Consider the following 19,141-nt stretch of genomic DNA (forward strand, 5'->3'; position numbering starts at 1 on the left):
ATCATATAGGTATAAAATCTGTTATTTTTTAAGAACTTTAAAAGTTGTGCTATTTATGTGGTTAACTTTAAAAACTTGACTTATGATGTAATTTTCTCAAAAATGAATGAGAGCAAAAAATGAAAATATGCAAGGAAAGTCAATTGGAGAAGCCACAACGCACATGTAAGCATCTTATTAGAATTTTGAGGATGTGAGGACTACAAAAACTTACTATTGTTACTTATATATATAGTAGTAATATTCGAAGTTGACATTTAAAGAAAATTCAAGTTAGACTTGCAAAAGACTGATAGAAAATTTCATTCCACTTCCTACAAGCAATCGCTTCTCATTTCAATTAAGACCTAATCAACTTTAAACAAATCAAATGAACAAAGCATAAAAAGTCCATGGATCATCAACATGCCCCAACTTAGCTAATCAAAAACCATTTTTGTTCAGCAACGGAATATACCAAGGCTTTCTCCAACAATGCTACCTCCATGGACTCCTTGTACTTCGATGAATTTGGTAGTATAAACAGAATCACCCTCATCCATTGCCGGAGTTTCAAAAGACACCTAAAATCACACATGTCAGTATCCAGTGAAAGCTCAGTTCAAATTGAATACCTTTCATCAGAATCTGCCCAACACATCGCCAGCAATGAAGATATCTTAACTGAAATTTTACTGCACTTGCCCCCAAAATCTCTACTTCGTTTCCAGACAGTTTCAAAACATTGGCTTTCAATTATTAGCAGTCCCGTGTTTCGTCGTCTCCACACACGGAAAAATGCTAAGTCCTCTGCCTCCACCCTCGGTTTCTTCTTGTGCCGAAACCCTGTTTTCAATTTTCTTTCACTGAGTGAGGAAGATTTATCTACAATGAGTATGATGAACAAAAGATTCTCCAGTATACGCCAGGGTAAAATATTTTATCATATGAATTCTTGAAATGGACTTTTTTGCCTTGATTTCAAATTGAGTAATGGGAAGAGGGAGTTTTATGTTTACAATTTCACTACTGGTAAACATAGGCTTATTCCCCTACCAGACACAGTCAACGAACCCAACTTAGTAAAAACTATGAATTAAGCTTTTGATCCTGAAAAGTCAGAGGATTACCATGTTGTGTGTGTTTGGTTGTCTGTGTCTGAGAATCAACTTCGGTGCGCGGTGTATTCTTCAGGTGTGGGTATTTGGATGCATTCTACTGCATGTTATGACTGCAATGAGTATGGAGCAGTGGATTTATGCTGTGATTATGGTGTTTTCTTGAATGGGGCTGTTCATTGGGTTAGTCAAACAGGCCCTTTTTTATGCTTTGAAGTTGGTAATTGCAGCTTCAGATCAATGCCTACAACTCCAATTCCTCAAGGACAGTGGCACAGTAACATTGAATACTTTGGAGAATCTGGAGGGCACCTGCATCTCATTGGTCAGAATTCGGACCAAAGAACGAAAGTTGATATTTTGGAGCTGAAAGTTGATTATTCTGGTTGGTTTGGTTAAGTACCATGTTAATTTGGACTTTTTACCCAATTTGTACCCTGCCGTGGTGAATCAAGAAGTGAATCCTCCAGAAGATTATGCATATTCGAATGTATTTTCAACAGTTTGCTTTCTTGACGATGAAAAAGACAAGGCAAGGCTGTTTCTGTCGCTTCCTGGGAAAATAATTTTGTACAACTTGGGAGATGGGATGATCAAAGAGCTGGCGGACGTGAAGCCAGCTTCTTTCAGGCATTTCCTCGATGAGGCACATTACGATGGCCTTGATATGTACAAACATGTTGAGACTTTGGCTTGTGTTTGAGTTCTCTTCTGCTCATTTTTATTGTTTGTTGTTTTTCTAAATCTCAAACTTTTTTGTAATCAAGCCTGTGGATTCCGTTTGCTTGCTTAAATCTTTGTAATCATGCCTAACTTCCCTGACAATTATGCAACAGATGAACAATCAATTAACCTCATCGTACTTGCTATGTAAAAATTCATGAACAACTTCTTGCAATCAGGGAGTGTCTCAAGCCCATATTAAACAACAAAATATGCTAATTCAAAGCCATTATTACATCCAAATTAAGTCATAGGAAGAAGAATACATAAAGGAAAAAGAACATAACATGAGGGATTACTGTTGAATGAAGAAATGCTGGATTGAAGTATGAATTGTTATTTCGTATTATATGATTTAGGATTCTACTATTGATGAGTACACTTTGGGTCACGGTATTTTATTCTTCTGTGTAGTCGCTTTAAATTTGTAACTTTACTCTTATTCATTGAGTATTCCATTATTTGGGACCGCCATGAATATTTAGCTGCTATTTGAAATGTAATTGAGAATTAACCATTTCTTAAGGCGGAGATAAGGTCCACAAAAAATCCTCTAGCTGAAATACGGAAAAAATCCAGCATTGTGATGCTTGAGTTTGAAATTTTGACAAGTCAAACTCCAGGACAATATGTTATGAACGTCTCGGTAGGTTTTCTCCTATAGCTGAAATCGAGCCAACATTAAGCATAATATGACAACTGATTTCTGTCTTGTGCTCGGGATATGTAGAGCAACCTTCAGACACAGCTACTTCGCTTGTAATGCTGGCTCGGTGTAATGATCGAAATGGGATGTTTATCATAGAAGAAGGTTGTTATTGAACCATTGTTGAAGTTGGCTAAAGAATGAACAACGGAGGGTCAAGAAAAAGCCTCAATGGCCATTAGCCTTCTTTCAAGAAGAATTTTATTATTCAAGTTCTAACTATGCTACCTTGGAAGTTGACATTTTTTTATTTATTTTTTAAAATTCAAGTTAGACTTGCAAAAGACTATTAGAAAATTTCATTCAACTTCTTCAACAAAAATCTTTTAGATTACTTTCAAGCATTAGAGATACTTAAAAAAAAATCATATAATGTATTCTACATTGCAACTACAACTAATCAACTACTAGTATAAAATATACATAAATGAAAGGAATATAAGCATAGAAAGTCAATGTAAAACCAAAGCTAGCCATAGCCATTTATGTTCAGCAGAGGAACTCACCATGGCTTCCAACAACGATGCTACATCATGCGACTCCTCGTACTTCGATGAATTTGGCAGTATAAACAAAATCACCTTCATCCACTTCCGGGGTTTCGAAAGACACCCAAAATCGCACCATTCAGTCTCCAGCGAAATCTTGAATGAAATTGAATCCCCTTCATCAGACTCTGCCCAACACATCGCCACCAATGAAGATATCTTGACCGAAATTTTACTGCACTTGCCCCCAAAATCTCTACTTCGTTTCCAGACAGTTTCGAAAAACTGGCTTTCAATTATTAGCAGTCCCCTATTTCGTCGTCTCCACACCCGTAAGAACGCTAGGTCCTCTGCCTCCACCATCGGTTTCTTCTTGTGTCGGAACCCCATTTTCAATTTTCTTTGGCTGCGGGAAGAAAATTTATATACAATGAGTATGATGAACGAAAGATTCTCCAGTATACATGATGGTAAAATATTTTATCATATGAATTCTTGTAATGGACTATTTTGCATAGATTTTAAAATGGGTGATGGTAAAATAGTTTATCATATGAATTCTTGTAATGGACTATTTTGCCTAGATTTTAAACTGGGTGATGGGAAGAGGGAGTTTTACATTTACAATCTCACCACTGGTAAATACAGGTTTATTCCACTACCGTACGTAATCGAACCCCAATTAATAAAAACTATGAATATAGCTTTTGATCCTGAAAAGTCAGAGGATTACGATGTTGTGTGTGTTTGGTTGTTTGTGTCTGAAAATCAACTTAGGTTCGCGGTGTATTCTTCAGGTGACTGGTGTGGAGGCATTCTACTGAGTGTTATGACTGTAATGAATATGGAGCAGTGGATTTATGTTGTGATTATGGTGTTTCCTGGAATGGGGCTGTTCATCGGGTGACTCAAACAGGCCCCTTCTTTTGCTTTGAAATTGGTAATTGCAGCTTCAGATCAATGCCTACAACTCCGATTCCTGAAGAACAATCGCAGAGGAACATCGAATACTTTGGGGAATCTGTAGGGCACTTGCATCTCATTGGTCAAAATTCTCATCAAAGTACAAAATTTGATATTTTCGAGCTGGAAGTTGATTACTCTGCGTCGTTTGTCAAGTACCATGTTAATTTAGACTTTTTACCCAAATTTTACCCTGCCATGGTGAATCCACCGGAAGAGTATGCATATTCGAACGTATTTCAACAATTTGTTTTCTTGGAGATGAGAAATATAAGGCTAGGCTATTGCTAGGGCTTCCTGGGAAAATTATTTTGTACAACTTGGGAAATGGGACGATCAAAGAGCTAGCGGATGTGAAGCCAGCTTCTTTGTCTTGTTACGATGGCTTTGAAATGTCCAAACATGTTGAGACTTTTGCTTGTGTTTGAGTTTGTCTTCAGCTCATTTTATTTTATGTTCCTTCGCTAATTCTGAATCTTTTTGTAGTCAAGTACTATATGATTTTCGTTTGCTTGATCAATTAACTTCATAATACTACGAAAATCCACTCTGGAAAGAAATACTCAAAGTTACTTTCACTTTGGGTTCATCGGGAAAATCCAGATGAACTTACCATAGAAGTAAATAAGCTAATAGCCTAGCAAGCAACTTTCCTCAAAGTTTTCTTTTTACATAGAGATATAGAGCTATAGTATGCTTTTGCAAAGAAATCGATCATCAAGAGAATAAGGACCTGTTTGGTTATAAAAATTATTCATTTTTTTTTGGAATAAATTTTCACTCAATTTGAAAATTAATGTTTGACCATGAAAAATTCAAATCCAACTTGAAGTTTGTATTTCAAATTTTGAAGACAGCTTATAATATGTTTTCCAATTTACTTTTCACTTTTGAAGTTATATTTAAATACATTAAAGCATGAACATTGTTTCAAATATTCTTTACAAAAAGTATAATCAAACACAACTCCATCTTCAACCCCAATTCCATAAATTCCAAATAAAGTGAAAAATATTTAGAATCTATAGCCAAACGCCTACAAATTATCAACTTATATCAAGTCGAGTTAGGCTACAAGTCATCCAGTCAGGGGCGGATCTAGCCTATTAAGTGGGCACGGAGTATAAATTTATGTGTAAAAAATTATTAAAATTGTATATATATAGTAGATATGAACTCATAACTTTTAAAATATAATGAGTTCGATACTAAAATTCTTAAGATTGAACCCACATAATCTAAATCCTGGATCCGCCTCTGCATCTAGTCACCGGTAACTCAATTGATTGTGTATGTATTTCACCAAATCAGTATATTTTTATGGAGTACCTATTTCCTATTCTTTTCGTAACCTGTCTTTTCCTTGGCGTGAGAATGATGATGACCTTGTCAAAAATTAACCAAAGAGTTCAGCAATTAGAATTTTAGATGAATAGTAAATCGTTTTATTGCAAACTTCAGTGATATTGAGATGTAGTGCACAAGAAGACAGTCAATCATTCTTTAGGTACAATATTTTCGAAGTTGACATTTAAAAAGAAAATCAAGTTAGTCTTGCAAAAGACAACTAGAAAACTTCATTCCACTTCCTACTAGTAATCGTTTCGCATTGCAATTACACCTAATCAACTATAAACAAATCCTAAATGAACGAAGCGCAGAAAGTCCATGGATCATCAATAAGCCCCAATTTAGCTAACCAAAGCATGCTCCCGACTATCAAAGTAATCAAAGCCATTTCTGTCAGAGAGGAACTCACCATTGCTTCCAAAAACCTGTTAGGGTTTATCCTGAATTTCCTACCTTATTTGGATTCTATCATAATTATGTTTTACTTCAAAAAAAAAATCTTGGTAGAAAAGGACTCTAAAATATCGATCCTTTCTTGGTAGAGAAGTTTTAGACTTGTATAAATAGAAGATCGTTTCTCTCATTCAATAACACAATAGCATCCATAATGTAATCGTTTAACGAATCTTGTTTAGGGCAGATGTCCTCCAATAGTTTTAATATTTTTTAATTAGTTTCTCATATGTAGGCCAGTTGGCCAAATCATATTAATATATTATGCCTCTATTAGTATAGTTTTATTTGTTGTTCGATTTATTATTGTTCAAGTTTTGCAATTGTTTGTTTCCGCATGACGCCCTGTTATTTTAATCCCAACAAAACTAAGGTACATCTGGCGACGAGTCCTACGTAGATAAATTTGGTAGGGTCAAAGTCACCCTCATCCCCTGTTAGAGTTTCCCAAAATGGCACATGTCAGTCCCCGGCGAAATCTCGATTGAACTTGAAGCCTCTTCAGCAGAATCTGCCCAACACGTCGCCAGCAATCAATCTCTTAACCCAAATATTTCTGCTCTTGCCCCCAAAATCTCTACTTCGTTTACAAACAGTCTTTAAACGTTGGCATTCAATTATCAGCAGTCCCCTGTTTCGTCGTCTCCACACTAGGAAAAATGCTAAGTCCTCTACCTCCACTATCGGTTTCGTATCGTACCAAATTTTATTTCTCTGCGTGAGGAAGATTTATCTTCAATGAGTATGATGAATGAAAGATTCTCTAGTATATGTGATGGTAAATAATTCATCTTGTGAAATCTTGTAATGGACTATTTTGCCTTGATTTTGAATCGGGTGATGGGAAGAGGGAGTTTTACATTTACAATCTCACCACCGGAAAATATAGGTTCATTTTGTTGGGCTAAATCGGTCCAAAAATACTCTTAACATGATGTGATATTGTCCGTTTTGGCCAAGCCCCCGCACGGTTTTCCCTAAAAGGCCTCACACCTAAAAGGCCTCACACCATTAAGAGTATGCAACACTTTCTAAGTAGCTCCTTTTCTTTTCAGCTACCAATATGACACTTTATTCGCACACCTAAAATCTCCCCCTCGAACTAAGTTCCACATGGCTCGTTTCCATAATTCACGAGTCAGAGATCCAACATGTCTGTGTGTCACCCACATCGTCAGAGTATTTACGTTCACCAAAGCCCAAAGGTTGTATATGCGTCTTCAAAGCTATGGATAAAGGTCATAAACTGGCCCATAGACGGGCAAAGGGACTAAGCCGAGCCCTACGCCACACTCCGCCATCTTTATACTCGTCCCACCAAATCATTGGCTCTGAAATACCAATTGTTGGGCTAAAACGGTCCAAAGATACTCTTATCATGATGTGATATTGCTCGCTTTGGGCCAAGCCCGCACGGTTTTCCCCAAAAGGCCTCACACCATTAATGATATCTAACACTTTATAAGTAGCTCCTTTTCTTTTCAGCTACCAATGTGGTGCTTTGTTCGCACACCCATCACATTCCACTACCAGACACAATTGATGATTCTCACTTAGTAACAACGATGACTTTAGCTTTCGATCCTGAGAAGTTCGAGGATTCCAATGTTGTGTGTATTTGGAGTCATTCATCTGAGAATCAACTTCGATTCTCAGTTTATTCTTCTGGTGCTGGGATTTGAAAGCAATCTACTGAATGTTATGAGTGTAATGAGTATGGAGAAGTGGATTTATATGGCTATGATGGTGTTTTCTGGACTAAGGGTTTTCATTGGTTTAGTCAAACAGGCCAATTTTTGTGCTTTGAAGTTGGTAATTGCAGCTTCAGATCAATGCCTAGTACCCCAATTCCTGGAGGACGGGGCATCGAATACTTTGGCGTATCTGGAGGGCACTTGCATCTCATTGGTCATCATTCGAATAGACGTACAAGATTTGATATTTTGGAGTTGGGAGGTTGATTATTCTGGGTGGTTAGTCAAGTACCATGTTTATTTAGACTTTTTACCCAATATGTACCCTGCCATGGTGAATCAAGAAGTGTATCCACCACAAGATTATTCATATTCGAAAGTATTTGCCATAATTTGTTTTCTTGACGATGAGAAAAATGATGAAGCAAGGCTATTTGCTTGCGCTTCCTGGGAAAATCATTTTGTACAACTTGGGAAATTGGATGATCAAAGAGCTAGCCGATGTGAAGCCAGCCTCTTTCAAGCGTTTCGTTGATGTTGCATGTTATGATGGCTTTGCAATGTACAAGCATGTTGAGACTTTAGCTTCTGTTTGACTTCTCTTCTGCTCATTTTTATTATACTAGTTTCTGGACACACGCTTTGCGCGTGTATCCCATATCAATGAATACATAATGTTTTAAATAAAATTATTAGATAATGTGTTTGAGTGATAAAATAAAGTTCAAAGAAAAATGTCTTGTGCTATTCTCTAGAAGATAAAACTTTTTTAATGGAACGACCCCTGACAAAACTTCCAACAAATTGGAATTCAAATTGTTATAATAAATACATTTAATCATTATTCTAAACCTATAATTTTTTTTGCATGTTACAAATTTTGCTATACCATACATTCCTATCATCATATGTACTTTGAATGACTCATCATTTACAGAGATATATGTATAGAAAGTTATAAAGCTAAATTTTACAAATGTAAAAAGTTTGATAGGCATCAAAAAGATTCTCATATAAACAATAGCTAGCAACAACTATAAAAAAATTAACGCAAAGGCAATATACGTGTTCTCACATTGCTAATGAACCATTCTAAGTAGAAATATATAGTTATGAGGATTCTTTAATTTTAATGGTTGTATCTGTCAACAACAAAATTTGTTCTTCTCTGAAAACAATTGACTAACTCCAAAATTATCTCGTCAACATTGATATGGCATTACCTCAATATTCTCAGAAGACTTGGAAAATCAAATACATATAGAAATTATTGTTGATTTTGGTAGGTCATTGTTGGATGAATGAGAACTCCTAAATACTATCATCTCTATTCACTGAACCATAGATAATCACTTCATGATGTTTTCTTGATCGAGGATTCCAGCCAGCATTGATGTACTATAGAAGGCACTAACAGTAGCTCTACAGCACCATATTAAAGATATGTTGGTCCTCAAGTTCTAGATATTTTTTAAATACAACATGAAATATTTTAGAATATAAGAGAACACTGTTATTTTTCTTCAATCCATTTGTATTTTCTGGGCTAGTCTTAGAACGTTCAGATGATAATTGTAAGAAGAAATAATCATTGAAAGTAGTTTTATAAATAGAGAAGGAGAGGAGAGGCTGATTTGCTGGCTTGTTAGCTTTTTGTTTCCTCGTTATATAGCTTTAAAATGACTTTTCATATGATTTCCAGAAATAGTTGCATTAAATTAGAAGTTATGCCCTTCAAATCAATGACCCACGTAATTCTACACTTATTTGTGCCTTTTAGGTTCATATACATTGTATATGAAAGGCTGTAAATTAAGTAGCTGGAAATGATAAGTTTTAGATGGAATAATTGTGAAGATTAAATGTCAACATTTTAACTCAAAAAGCCTGAATCCATGATAGTTGAGGATTGGGAAGAAATGGATGAAAAGGCAGCTAGTGCAATCAGGTTGCACTTAACAGATGATGTGGTCAATAACATCATCGATGAGGAGAGTGCATGTGGCATTTGGACAAGATTGAAAAATCTATACATGTCCAAGGCGCTGACAAAAAAATTGTACTTAGAGAAACAGTTGTATGCCCTACACATGGGTAAAGGCATGAATTTTTTGTCACATCTAAATGTGCTTAATGAACTAATCACGTAGCTAGCAAACCTTGGGGTAAAGATTGAGGAAGAAGATAAAGCCATCGTGCTCCTGAACTCGTTGCCATCATCTTATGACAATTTGGCAACAACCCATCTTGCATGGTAAGGATTCAATTGAGTTGAAGGATGTCACAGCAGCTCTTCTACTCAATGAGAATATGAGAAAGAAGCTTGAAAATCACGGTCAGGCTCTTATCACAGAAAGTAGAGGCAGGAGTTACCAAAAGTGTTCGAGCAACTATGGTAGATCCAAAGCTCGCGGGAAGTCTAAGATCTGATCGAAGTCAAAAGCTAGAAATTGCTATAATTGCGATCAACCAGGTCATTACAAAAAAGATTGTCCAAATCTAAAAAGGGGCAAAGGTGAAAGCAGTGGCCAGAAGAATGACGACAACACAACTGCCACAGTGCAAAACAATGATAATGTTGTTCTCTTTATAAATGAGGAAGATGAATGCATGCACTTGGCAGGTTTAGAGTCGGAATGGGTGGTTGACACAACAACATCTTACCATGTGCCATGTCACACCAGTAAGAGACCTTTTCTGTAGATATATAGCAGGAGATTTCGGCACTGTGAAAATGGGTAATACCAGTTACTCAAAGATTGCGGGGATCAGAGACATTTGTATCAGGACAAATGTCGGATGCACATTAGTTCTGAAGAACGTGCGTTATGTACCTGATTTGCGGTTGAACTCGATCTCAGGAATTCCTTTGGACCGAGATGGATACGAGAACTATTTTGCAAATAAAAAATGAAGACTCACCAAGAGATCATTGGTGATTGCAAAAGAAGTTGCTCGTGGCACATTGTACAGGACAAATGCAGAAATATGCCGAGGTGAATTGGATGCGGCTCAAGATGAGATTTCTGCAGATTTGTGGCACAGAAGAATGGGTCATATGAGCGAGAAAGGATTGCAAATTCTTGCCAAGAAAATCACTCATTTCTTTTGCAAAAAGTACAACGATAAAACTTTGTGACTACTATTTATTTGGTAAGCAACATAGAGTCTTATTTTAGACATCATCAGAAAGAAAATTGAATATACTTGATTTGGTATATTCTGATGTCTGTGGTCCAATGGAGATAGAATCAATGGGCTGTAACAAATACTTTGTTACTTTTATTGATGATGCTTCACGAAAATTGTGGGTTTATATCTTGAAAACCAAAGATCAGGTTTTTCAGAAGTTTCATGCTTTGGTGGAAAGAGAGACTGGTCGAAAGCTTAAGCCTCTTTGCAGTGACAATGGAGGTGAGTACACTTCAAGGGAATTTGAAGGGTATTGTTCAAGCTATGGGATCAGACATGAAAAGACCGTTCTTGGAAACCCACAACACAATGGTGTAGCTGAGAGAATGAATCGCACAATTATTGAGAAGCTGAAAAGCATGCTCAGAATGGCTAAACTGCCTAAGTCATTCTGGCGTGAAGCAGTTCAGACAGCTTGTTACCTGATCAATCGTAGTCCTTCAGTTCCATTGGAGTTTGACATCCCAGAAAGAGTTTGGACCAACAAAGAGGTGTCCTACTCGCATCTGAAGGTGTTTGGTTGCAGAGCTTTTGTACATGTACCGAATGAGTAGAAAACTAAGCTTGATGATAAATCTGTTTCTCTACATATTCATTGGATATGGAGATAAAGAGTTCGGGTACATACTGTGGGATATTTTAAAGAAGAAGGTCATCAGAAGCAAAGACGTAGTCCTCCAAGAAAGTGAAGTTGGAACTGTTGATGATCTGTCAAAAAAGGCCAAGAATGGTATAGTCCCTAACCTTGTTATCATTCCTTCTAACCATCCAGATGTGCAAAAAGTACCACCGACGAGGTTGCCGAGCAGGAGTAGTAACCTGGCGAGATTTTTGAGCAAGGGGAGCAACTTGGTGATTTTGACGAACAAGTTGAGCACCTTACTCAGGAAGAAAAAGAGAAATCTCAACCTTTGAGGAGATCAGTAAGGCAAAGGTAGGGTCATCTAAGTACCTTTCCTCAGAGTATGTCCTCATTAGTGATGAGGGTGAAACAGAAAGTCTGAAGGAGTTGCTGTCTCATCCAGAAAAGAGCCATGCAAGAAGTGATGGATTCTCTACAGAAAAATGGTACGTACAAGCCGGTTGAACTTCCAAATGGTAAAAGACCACTCAAATACAAGTGGGTCTTTAAACTCAAGAAAGATGGAAATGGCAAGCTGGTCAAGTACAAAGCTCGATTGGTAGTAAAAGGCTTCGAACAGAAGAAAGGTATCGATTTTGATGAAATTTTCTCACCTATTGTCAAAATGACTTCTATTCAAACCATTTTGAGCTTAGCAGCTATTCTGGATCTTGAAGTGGAGCAGTTGGACGTGAAAACTGCATTTCTTCATGGAGACTTGGAAGAGGAGATTTAAATGGAGCAGCCAGAAGGATTTGAAGTATCTGGAAAGAAACACATGGTGTGCAAATTGAATAAGAGTCTTTATGGGTTGAAGCAGGAACCAAGGCAGTGGTACAAGAAGTTTGACTCATTCATGAAAACTCAAACTTGCACAAAGACCTATTTTGATCTATGTGTATACTTCAAAAGATTTTCTAATTACAGCTTTATTATTTTGTTGTTGTATGTGGATGACATGTTAATTTTAGGACAAGGCATGGAGCTGATTGTCAAGTTGAAAGGAGATTTGTCAAAGTCATTTGACATTATGGACTTGAGCCCGCATAACAAATTTTGAAGATCAAGATTGTTCGAGAACAAACAAGCAGAAAGTTGTGGCTATCTCAGGAGAAGTACATTGAACGTGTATACCTTTTCTCGGTCATTTTAGGTTGAGCAAACAGATGTGTCCTACAACAAAGGAGGAGAAAGAGAGCATGACCAAAGTTCCTTATTCGTCAGCAGTCGGAAGCTTGATGTATGTAATGGTATGCACTAGACCTGATATTGCTTATGCAGTTGGTGTTGTTAGTAGATTCCTTGAAAATCCTGGAAAAGAACACTGGGAAGCAGTCAAGTGGATACTCAGGTACCTGAGAGGTACTACTGGAGATTGTTTGTGTTTCAGAGGATCAGATCCAGTCTTGAAGGGTTACACATATACTGATATGGTAGGTGATTTTGATAATTGTAAATCTACTACTGGATACCTGTTCAGATTTTCAGGGGGAGCTATATCATGGTAGTCGTAGTTGCAGATGTGTGTCGCACTCTCTACAACTGAAGCAGAGTACATTGCCGCTACAGAAGCTGGAAAAGAGATGATATAGCTGAAATGGTTCCTTCAAGAGCTTGGATTGCATCAGGAGGAGTATGTCGTCTATTGTGACAGTCAAAGTGCAATAGACTTGAGCAAGAACTCCATGTACCGTGCAAGGATGAAACACATCGATGTGAGGTATCACTGGATTCGGGAAAAGATAGAGGACGAATCTATGCAGGTCTAGAAGATCCCTACAAGTGAGAATCCTTCAGATATGTTCACGAAAGTGGTACCAAGAGACAAGTTCGAGCTATGCAAGGAACTTGTCGACATACACTCAAACTAGGACTGGAGGGGGAGATTGATGAGATCCATCCCATTTGGTTGTAATTGGCATGTGCCAAATTACTTGGTTGGAACTCTTACTTGGAGTAAAAGGAAAATTTTGTGGTAGGCAAATTTTGTTGAACTTTTTCGTTTTTCTTTTTGTGCTTGGAGACCAACTTTAGTCTCCTGTAAATAGAGAGTCATTCTTTCATTTGTAATCACACCAACAAAGGGAGAAAGAAGAGTAAGGCATTCACAGATAGAGAAATAGTCTGTAAGGAAAAATAGAGAGTGTGAGCGATATTGTAGTGAGGTGGAAAAATCTTTAAAGTGGTTATTTCTTTTGAGTGTGTAGTGGTCTTTGGAGTATTTTACTCAAACCTACAAAGTGCAAAATTCTTGCTATAGTGATATCAGTTGCTCCTTTTGGCCCGTGGTTTTTTCCCTTTTGGGTTTTCACGTAAAAATCTTGGTGTCATTATTGCACTTTTTTATTCTTGTTAATTAACCATATCACGGTGCTACATTATTATTCCGCTGTAAATACCGTGAATATTATTTCTGTGACGGGTTTATTCCCAACAATTTATAGTAGTGCTCCAATTTTTTAAAAAAAGAGAATAAGAAATTGTCCGCTGGACACAAATATTTAGTGCCATCGGTAACTCAACCACATCTGCTCCTTATTAAAATGGACCCATGTTGTTTGGTAATGGGATAAGGATGATAATTTCTGGATGGAATTTGAAATTAACTTTATTCCGTGTTTGATTTGAGGTATTAACTAATAAAATAGTGAGATTAGCTATCCCATATTGAAATTGCTAATCTCATGAAATATTCCGAGATATACCAAACGGCTAAGTTATTCATCAATCCTACTTATTAATTAATCAATACATTCCGTATCGGTATCTCCAATTGTCCACCAACAAGAATCACATGTTCATAAGAACCGAATAAAAGAACAACTTAAAATAACAAAGGAATAGGCAGAGACTTAACAAACGTGGCCGGAAGGCAACATGCCCCAACTAACTAAAAGAGCTGTCTTCATTTCCAATGAAAATAATACGATCATGCTGATGCTAGCTCAATTGGTTAGATCGTATCATGCAGCAACAAATATATAACTACTAGAACACGATATAAAATTCTTAAGAAGCTTGAATTGTAGTTACGTACGTTTCCAAACATGATTTTCATTATAATATACAATTATATATTGGTATTTTCAAAAAACAAAACTTGATCAATTTACTCCATCAAATATGTTTATCTTCCCAATACAAGTATCGGATGACTCTCAAATAAAAGAGCAGCTTAAAAATAAAGGAGTAGACAGAGACTTAACAAATGTGGACGGAATGCAACATGCCCCAACTAAAAGTGCTGTCTTCATTTCCAATCCTTTCGCTGACATATTTTTGTAAACTTAAGTGCTAACCTACTACCATGGATAGGTTGGAGGCTGTTCCACCTTCAGTAGGAAAAGGAGTATGGGGAAACCTTAACTCCTCTCTTTTGTATGAAGTTTCAATAAATATATGCAGGTCTGTGCTCATTAAAAAATGAAAATAACATTTTAAATGAGGATCATGGTGTTGCTGGCTCAATTGGTTAGATCGTATCATGCAACAACAAATATATAACTACTAGAACACGTTGATATAAAATTCTTAAGAAGCTTGAATTCTACTTCCTCCGTTCACTTTTATTTGTCCAGTATTTTAAAAATAAATTTTCACTTTTATTTGTCACTTTTAGCATATCAAGATAAGACAAAAAAAAATTCTTGTTTTACCCATAGTATTAGTTACTCACTTCAAATCATTTTTTAAATCCAATAAAAATATACACTAATTAATATGGGTATATTGATAAATTATGTAATTCATTTATTATTTTCTTAAACAGCATGAAAAGTTCAAAATGGACAAGTAAAAATCAAGGGAGTAGTTACGTACGTTTCCAAACATGATTTTCATTATAATATACAATTATATCCTGGTATTTTCAAAAAACAAAACTTTGTCAATTTACTCCATCGAGTATGTGTGTCTTCCCAATACAAGTATTGGATGACTCTCAAACTTTGAAAAATGAACACAAATCACCTAACATATTGTATCTTTATTGAAATATAAATCCTAATCTTCCATAATACTTCCTCTATTTCAATTTATGTGGACCCTTTACTATTTAGAGAGTCTACAAGATGATTCTTTGATCACGTTTTTTTTATATTTTTTCTAAATTATTTTAATTATGAATTATCATAACTTATAGTATTTTTAATATAATTTTTAAATATATAAATTTTATTTTTACAAACTTAAAAAATTTATATCAAAATTTAAAGTCAAAGTGATAAAATTTGATGCAGTTCTCCAAAAAAATTCACATTTGAGACGGATGAAGTATTTGATCAACGTCATGGATACAACAACAAGTCCAGTATAATCCCACTATGTGGAGTCTGGGGAGGGTAGAGTATACGTAGACCTAATTCCCACCTTGAAAGGTAGGGCGACTGTTTCCGAAAGACCCTCGGCTCAAGAGAGGATCAACGTCATAGATCGTCATGCTAAATCCGTAGAATGCTTAATTATAATATCAAGTCTACCGTTTTCTAGGCTTAGCCCTATGCCGCGATACGCAAGAAGATCAGGACAAGATAGAAAGTTCTTTGTGAAATTTGACTAAATCAACCAAAAAAATGTTATATTAATGATACCATCATAATTGCAAACTTAATACTTTCTTCGGATAAAAAAAGAGTGTCTCCTTGTTTTTTTTCTTGTGTCAAAAAGAGTGTTCATTTATTAAATTAAAAAAAAAATTATTTTATTTTTTCAAATTTATCTCTATTAAATGTTATATGATCAAATTTCAATATCTATTTAATTAAAAATAATTTAATCAAATTATATTTTTTATTTAAAAATTAATATTTTTTTAAGAGATATATAAATTGCTAAGTGGACACATATGAAGAGAGTAATATATTTTTATGGTCACAAATAAAGTTGGCCCATGACATTATTAAATGTAACCTATCCGACAATGCCCCCCCATCTCTCTGTCAAGTTGTAAGGACAAAGACCTTAACTACTGGTCTATTATAGAGGTGTCCAAGCTCACTTCAATTCATCCAAGTTTCCAGAAAGAAAAAACCTAAACACCATGGTTTCCAGCGACTGTATTACTAGTCCAATCAAACTGACCCTTAACCACTGCCGGAGTTACAACAAACAGCTGAAGCAGCACTTACCGGTTTCTATTTGCTCCGAAAACTCCCCTTCTTCGGAGCAAACCGCCGGTAGTGAAGACCTGTTAACTGAAATATTCCTCCGGTTACCCCCCAAATCCCTTCTTCGCTTTCAATGTGTTTCAAAACACTGGCTTTCCCTTATTTCCAGTACCTATTTTCGTCGACTCCACACTCGTCGTAACGCCACCTCCTCTGCTTCCACCGTTGGCGTTTTCTTATGCCGACATCCCAATTATGATTTCCTTAGTCTCCACGAAGAACGCTTATCTGCTATGGGTCGGATTTACGACCGTGTATCTGATTCACGTGGTGGCAGAGTTCTCTGTAATATCAACTCTTGTAATGGACTTTTATGTCTAGGTTTTAAGTCGGATGATGCAAAGACCGAATTTTACGTTTATAATCTCACTACAGGTGATCACAGGTTTATTCAAGTGCCGGACACAATGATAGTGAAAAGTATGAACTTAGCATTTGATCCCACAACATCTGATGAGTATTCTGCTGTATGTGTTTGGTCCTCTGTTTCTGAAAATCGACTTCGTTTCTCAGTGTATTCACTTGGTTCTGGGATTTGGAGGCATTCAAAGGAGCACTGTAATGATGTTGATTTATGTTGCTATCGTGGGGTCTTCTGGAAAGGGGCTGTTCATTGGTTTAGCCAAACAGGCCCTTTTTTGTGCTTCCAAGTTGATAGCTGCAAATTTAAAACAATGCCTAGTACTCAAATTCCTGAAGGTCAGTGGTACAGGAACATTGAGTATTTTGGGGAAGCTGGTGGGCATTTGCATCTTATTGAGATTCATAAACCTCAAGATATAGAGTTTAATGTGTTGGAATTGAAGAGTGATTATTCTTCTTGGTTTGTGAAGTACCGTGTGAATCTTGAATTTTTGACCAATTTGTATCCAGTTATGGTGAATCAAGAAATGTATCCTCCTGAAGATTATGCCTTTCCGTATGCATTTAGTACGCTATGTTTTCTAGCTGATGAGGAAGATAAGGCAAGGCTATTGATATCACTTCCAGGGAAAATTGTTTTGTATGATATACATAATGGGGTTGTGAAAGAACTAGCTGATATAAAGCCTGATTCTTTCAGAAATTTCATTGGTGGTGCACGGTATGATTGTTTTGATGCCTATACGCATGTTGAGACACTCGCTTTCGTTTGAGTTTCTTGGATCCTTTTTTTTTTTTTTTTTTTTTTTTTTTTTTTTTTTTTTTTTGTTTGGTTGTATTCTGAGTGACCCTTAGTGGTTAGTTTTGTTCACTTTTGATGTGTAATATCAAATCTTCCTTTGTATTTGAGAATGAAAAGTTTGTGCTAGCTTCCTCGATAAGGATTGACATCTTGCAATTCCTTTATGTTCTGTTTCAGATAGTCAAATTAATGGAGTTTGAGTACTCTAATTAGTCAAAGGTTACCATTTTGATCTTCTTCTTAATTAATCATAAAAATAGCGTTTGAATATAGTGATCCCAAAATATGGAAATCTGTTTTTTCGGGGGTACCATTTCTTCTAGAATGCAATATCTAATGAGAACTTTCAAGGAGTCATTTCGGGTCACGACTTTTGTACTCAGCTAGTCAGCTCGCTCTTCCTTTGCTTAAAATTCTTCTCCTGAGTAACAAAAGGCACTAAGCAAAATTGTTACCAAAATACAAAAAAGGTACTAAGCAAAATTTGAGCACACGTGCAACAAACCTTCCCAAGGTGCCTAAATTAATACTTCCCGACTCCGGAAAATGTTTTTGCTAAACTTATAGGCCGGTCAAATTAATTTATAAGTATATTTTGATTTATCTATACTTTTTATAACACCAAAAATACTTATAAATTAAGTGTTTCTTAAGCTAAATTGTGCTAAAAATTATAAGTTGGTCATTCATAACTTTTAATTTTACGGCTTCTAAGTACTTTTGGGTAGACCAACTTATTAGGATTTTATCCTTTAGTATCTTTTGTAATCTTTAAAATATTCTTTCTAAAACATAACTTTTTAATCATCTCTCTATTTTGTTTTCATAATTCGTCTTATATATATACACACAAAAAATATTTTTAAAATTATATTTTTTGTAAATATCTTTAAGAACATTTAAGTAATATTAATAGAAAAATGTTTAATCAACACCTTTACCAAACGTACAACTACTTCTTATCAGTTTCAACATTTCTATTCAAATACGTACCTGCTTTTATATATATATATATATATAAAAATGAAAAATAAAAAAATCCAACACTTGAAAGTACCGTTCAACACTTAATACTTGTCAACAATTTATAATCAATTAACCCAAACTGGCTCTTTGCCCTTTTTCTTTAACATACTTTAGTCTTCGGGAGCATTTCCTATGAAGTTTTATCTAAAATATTACGCGATGAATATCTAACGAGAATTTTCTATTTTGGGGAAGAGGCTATTTGAATACATCATCAATTTTGAATTCAAACATTGTAGTTTATCTTAAATTCAATTGTTAATGAATATCTAACGAGGATTTTATATTTTGGGAACTATTGGAATACATCATCACTTTTGAATTCAGACATTGTAGTTTACCTTAAATTCAATTGTTAATGAATATCTAACAAGAATTTTCTATTTATTAAAGAGACTATTGGAATACAACATCAGTTTTTCAAACATTATGATTTTTGAGAGTATTGGAATACATCATAAGTTTTGAATTCAAACATTGTAGTTTATCTTTGATTC

The 19,141-nt window shown here is 35.6% G+C and overlaps 1 protein-coding gene and 2 pseudogenes across 1 annotated transcript; all 3 read left to right on the top strand.

Moving 5' to 3' along the window:
- Positions 1 to 248: 248 nt before the first annotated feature.
- Positions 249 to 1,847, top strand: LOC132634310 (F-box protein At5g07610-like; annotated as a pseudogene).
- Positions 1,848 to 2,922: 1,075 nt separating this feature from the next.
- LOC132631488 (F-box protein At5g07610-like) lies at positions 2,923 to 4,405 on the top strand (annotated as a pseudogene).
- Positions 4,406 to 16,200: 11,795 nt separating this feature from the next.
- Positions 16,201 to 17,887, top strand: LOC132633056 (F-box protein At5g07610-like). Its single transcript, XM_060349251.1, has one exon. It carries the CDS (start codon positions 16,327 to 16,329, stop codon positions 17,587 to 17,589), a length of 1,263 nt encoding a protein of 420 aa, XP_060205234.1. The 5' UTR covers positions 16,201 to 16,326; the 3' UTR covers positions 17,590 to 17,887.
- Positions 17,888 to 19,141: the final 1,254 nt, after the last annotated feature.

Source organism: Lycium barbarum, chromosome 3 (genome assembly GCF_019175385.1).
Source record: "Lycium barbarum isolate Lr01 chromosome 3, ASM1917538v2, whole genome shotgun sequence".
NCBI lineage: Eukaryota > Viridiplantae > Streptophyta > Magnoliopsida > Solanales > Solanaceae > Lycium > Lycium barbarum.

Bases quoted from the DNA above. Each gene is read 5' to 3' on its own strand.
- LOC132633056 (XM_060349251.1), top strand. From the start codon at position 16,327: ATGGTTTCCAGCGACTGTATTACTAGTCCAATCAAACTGACCCTTAAC.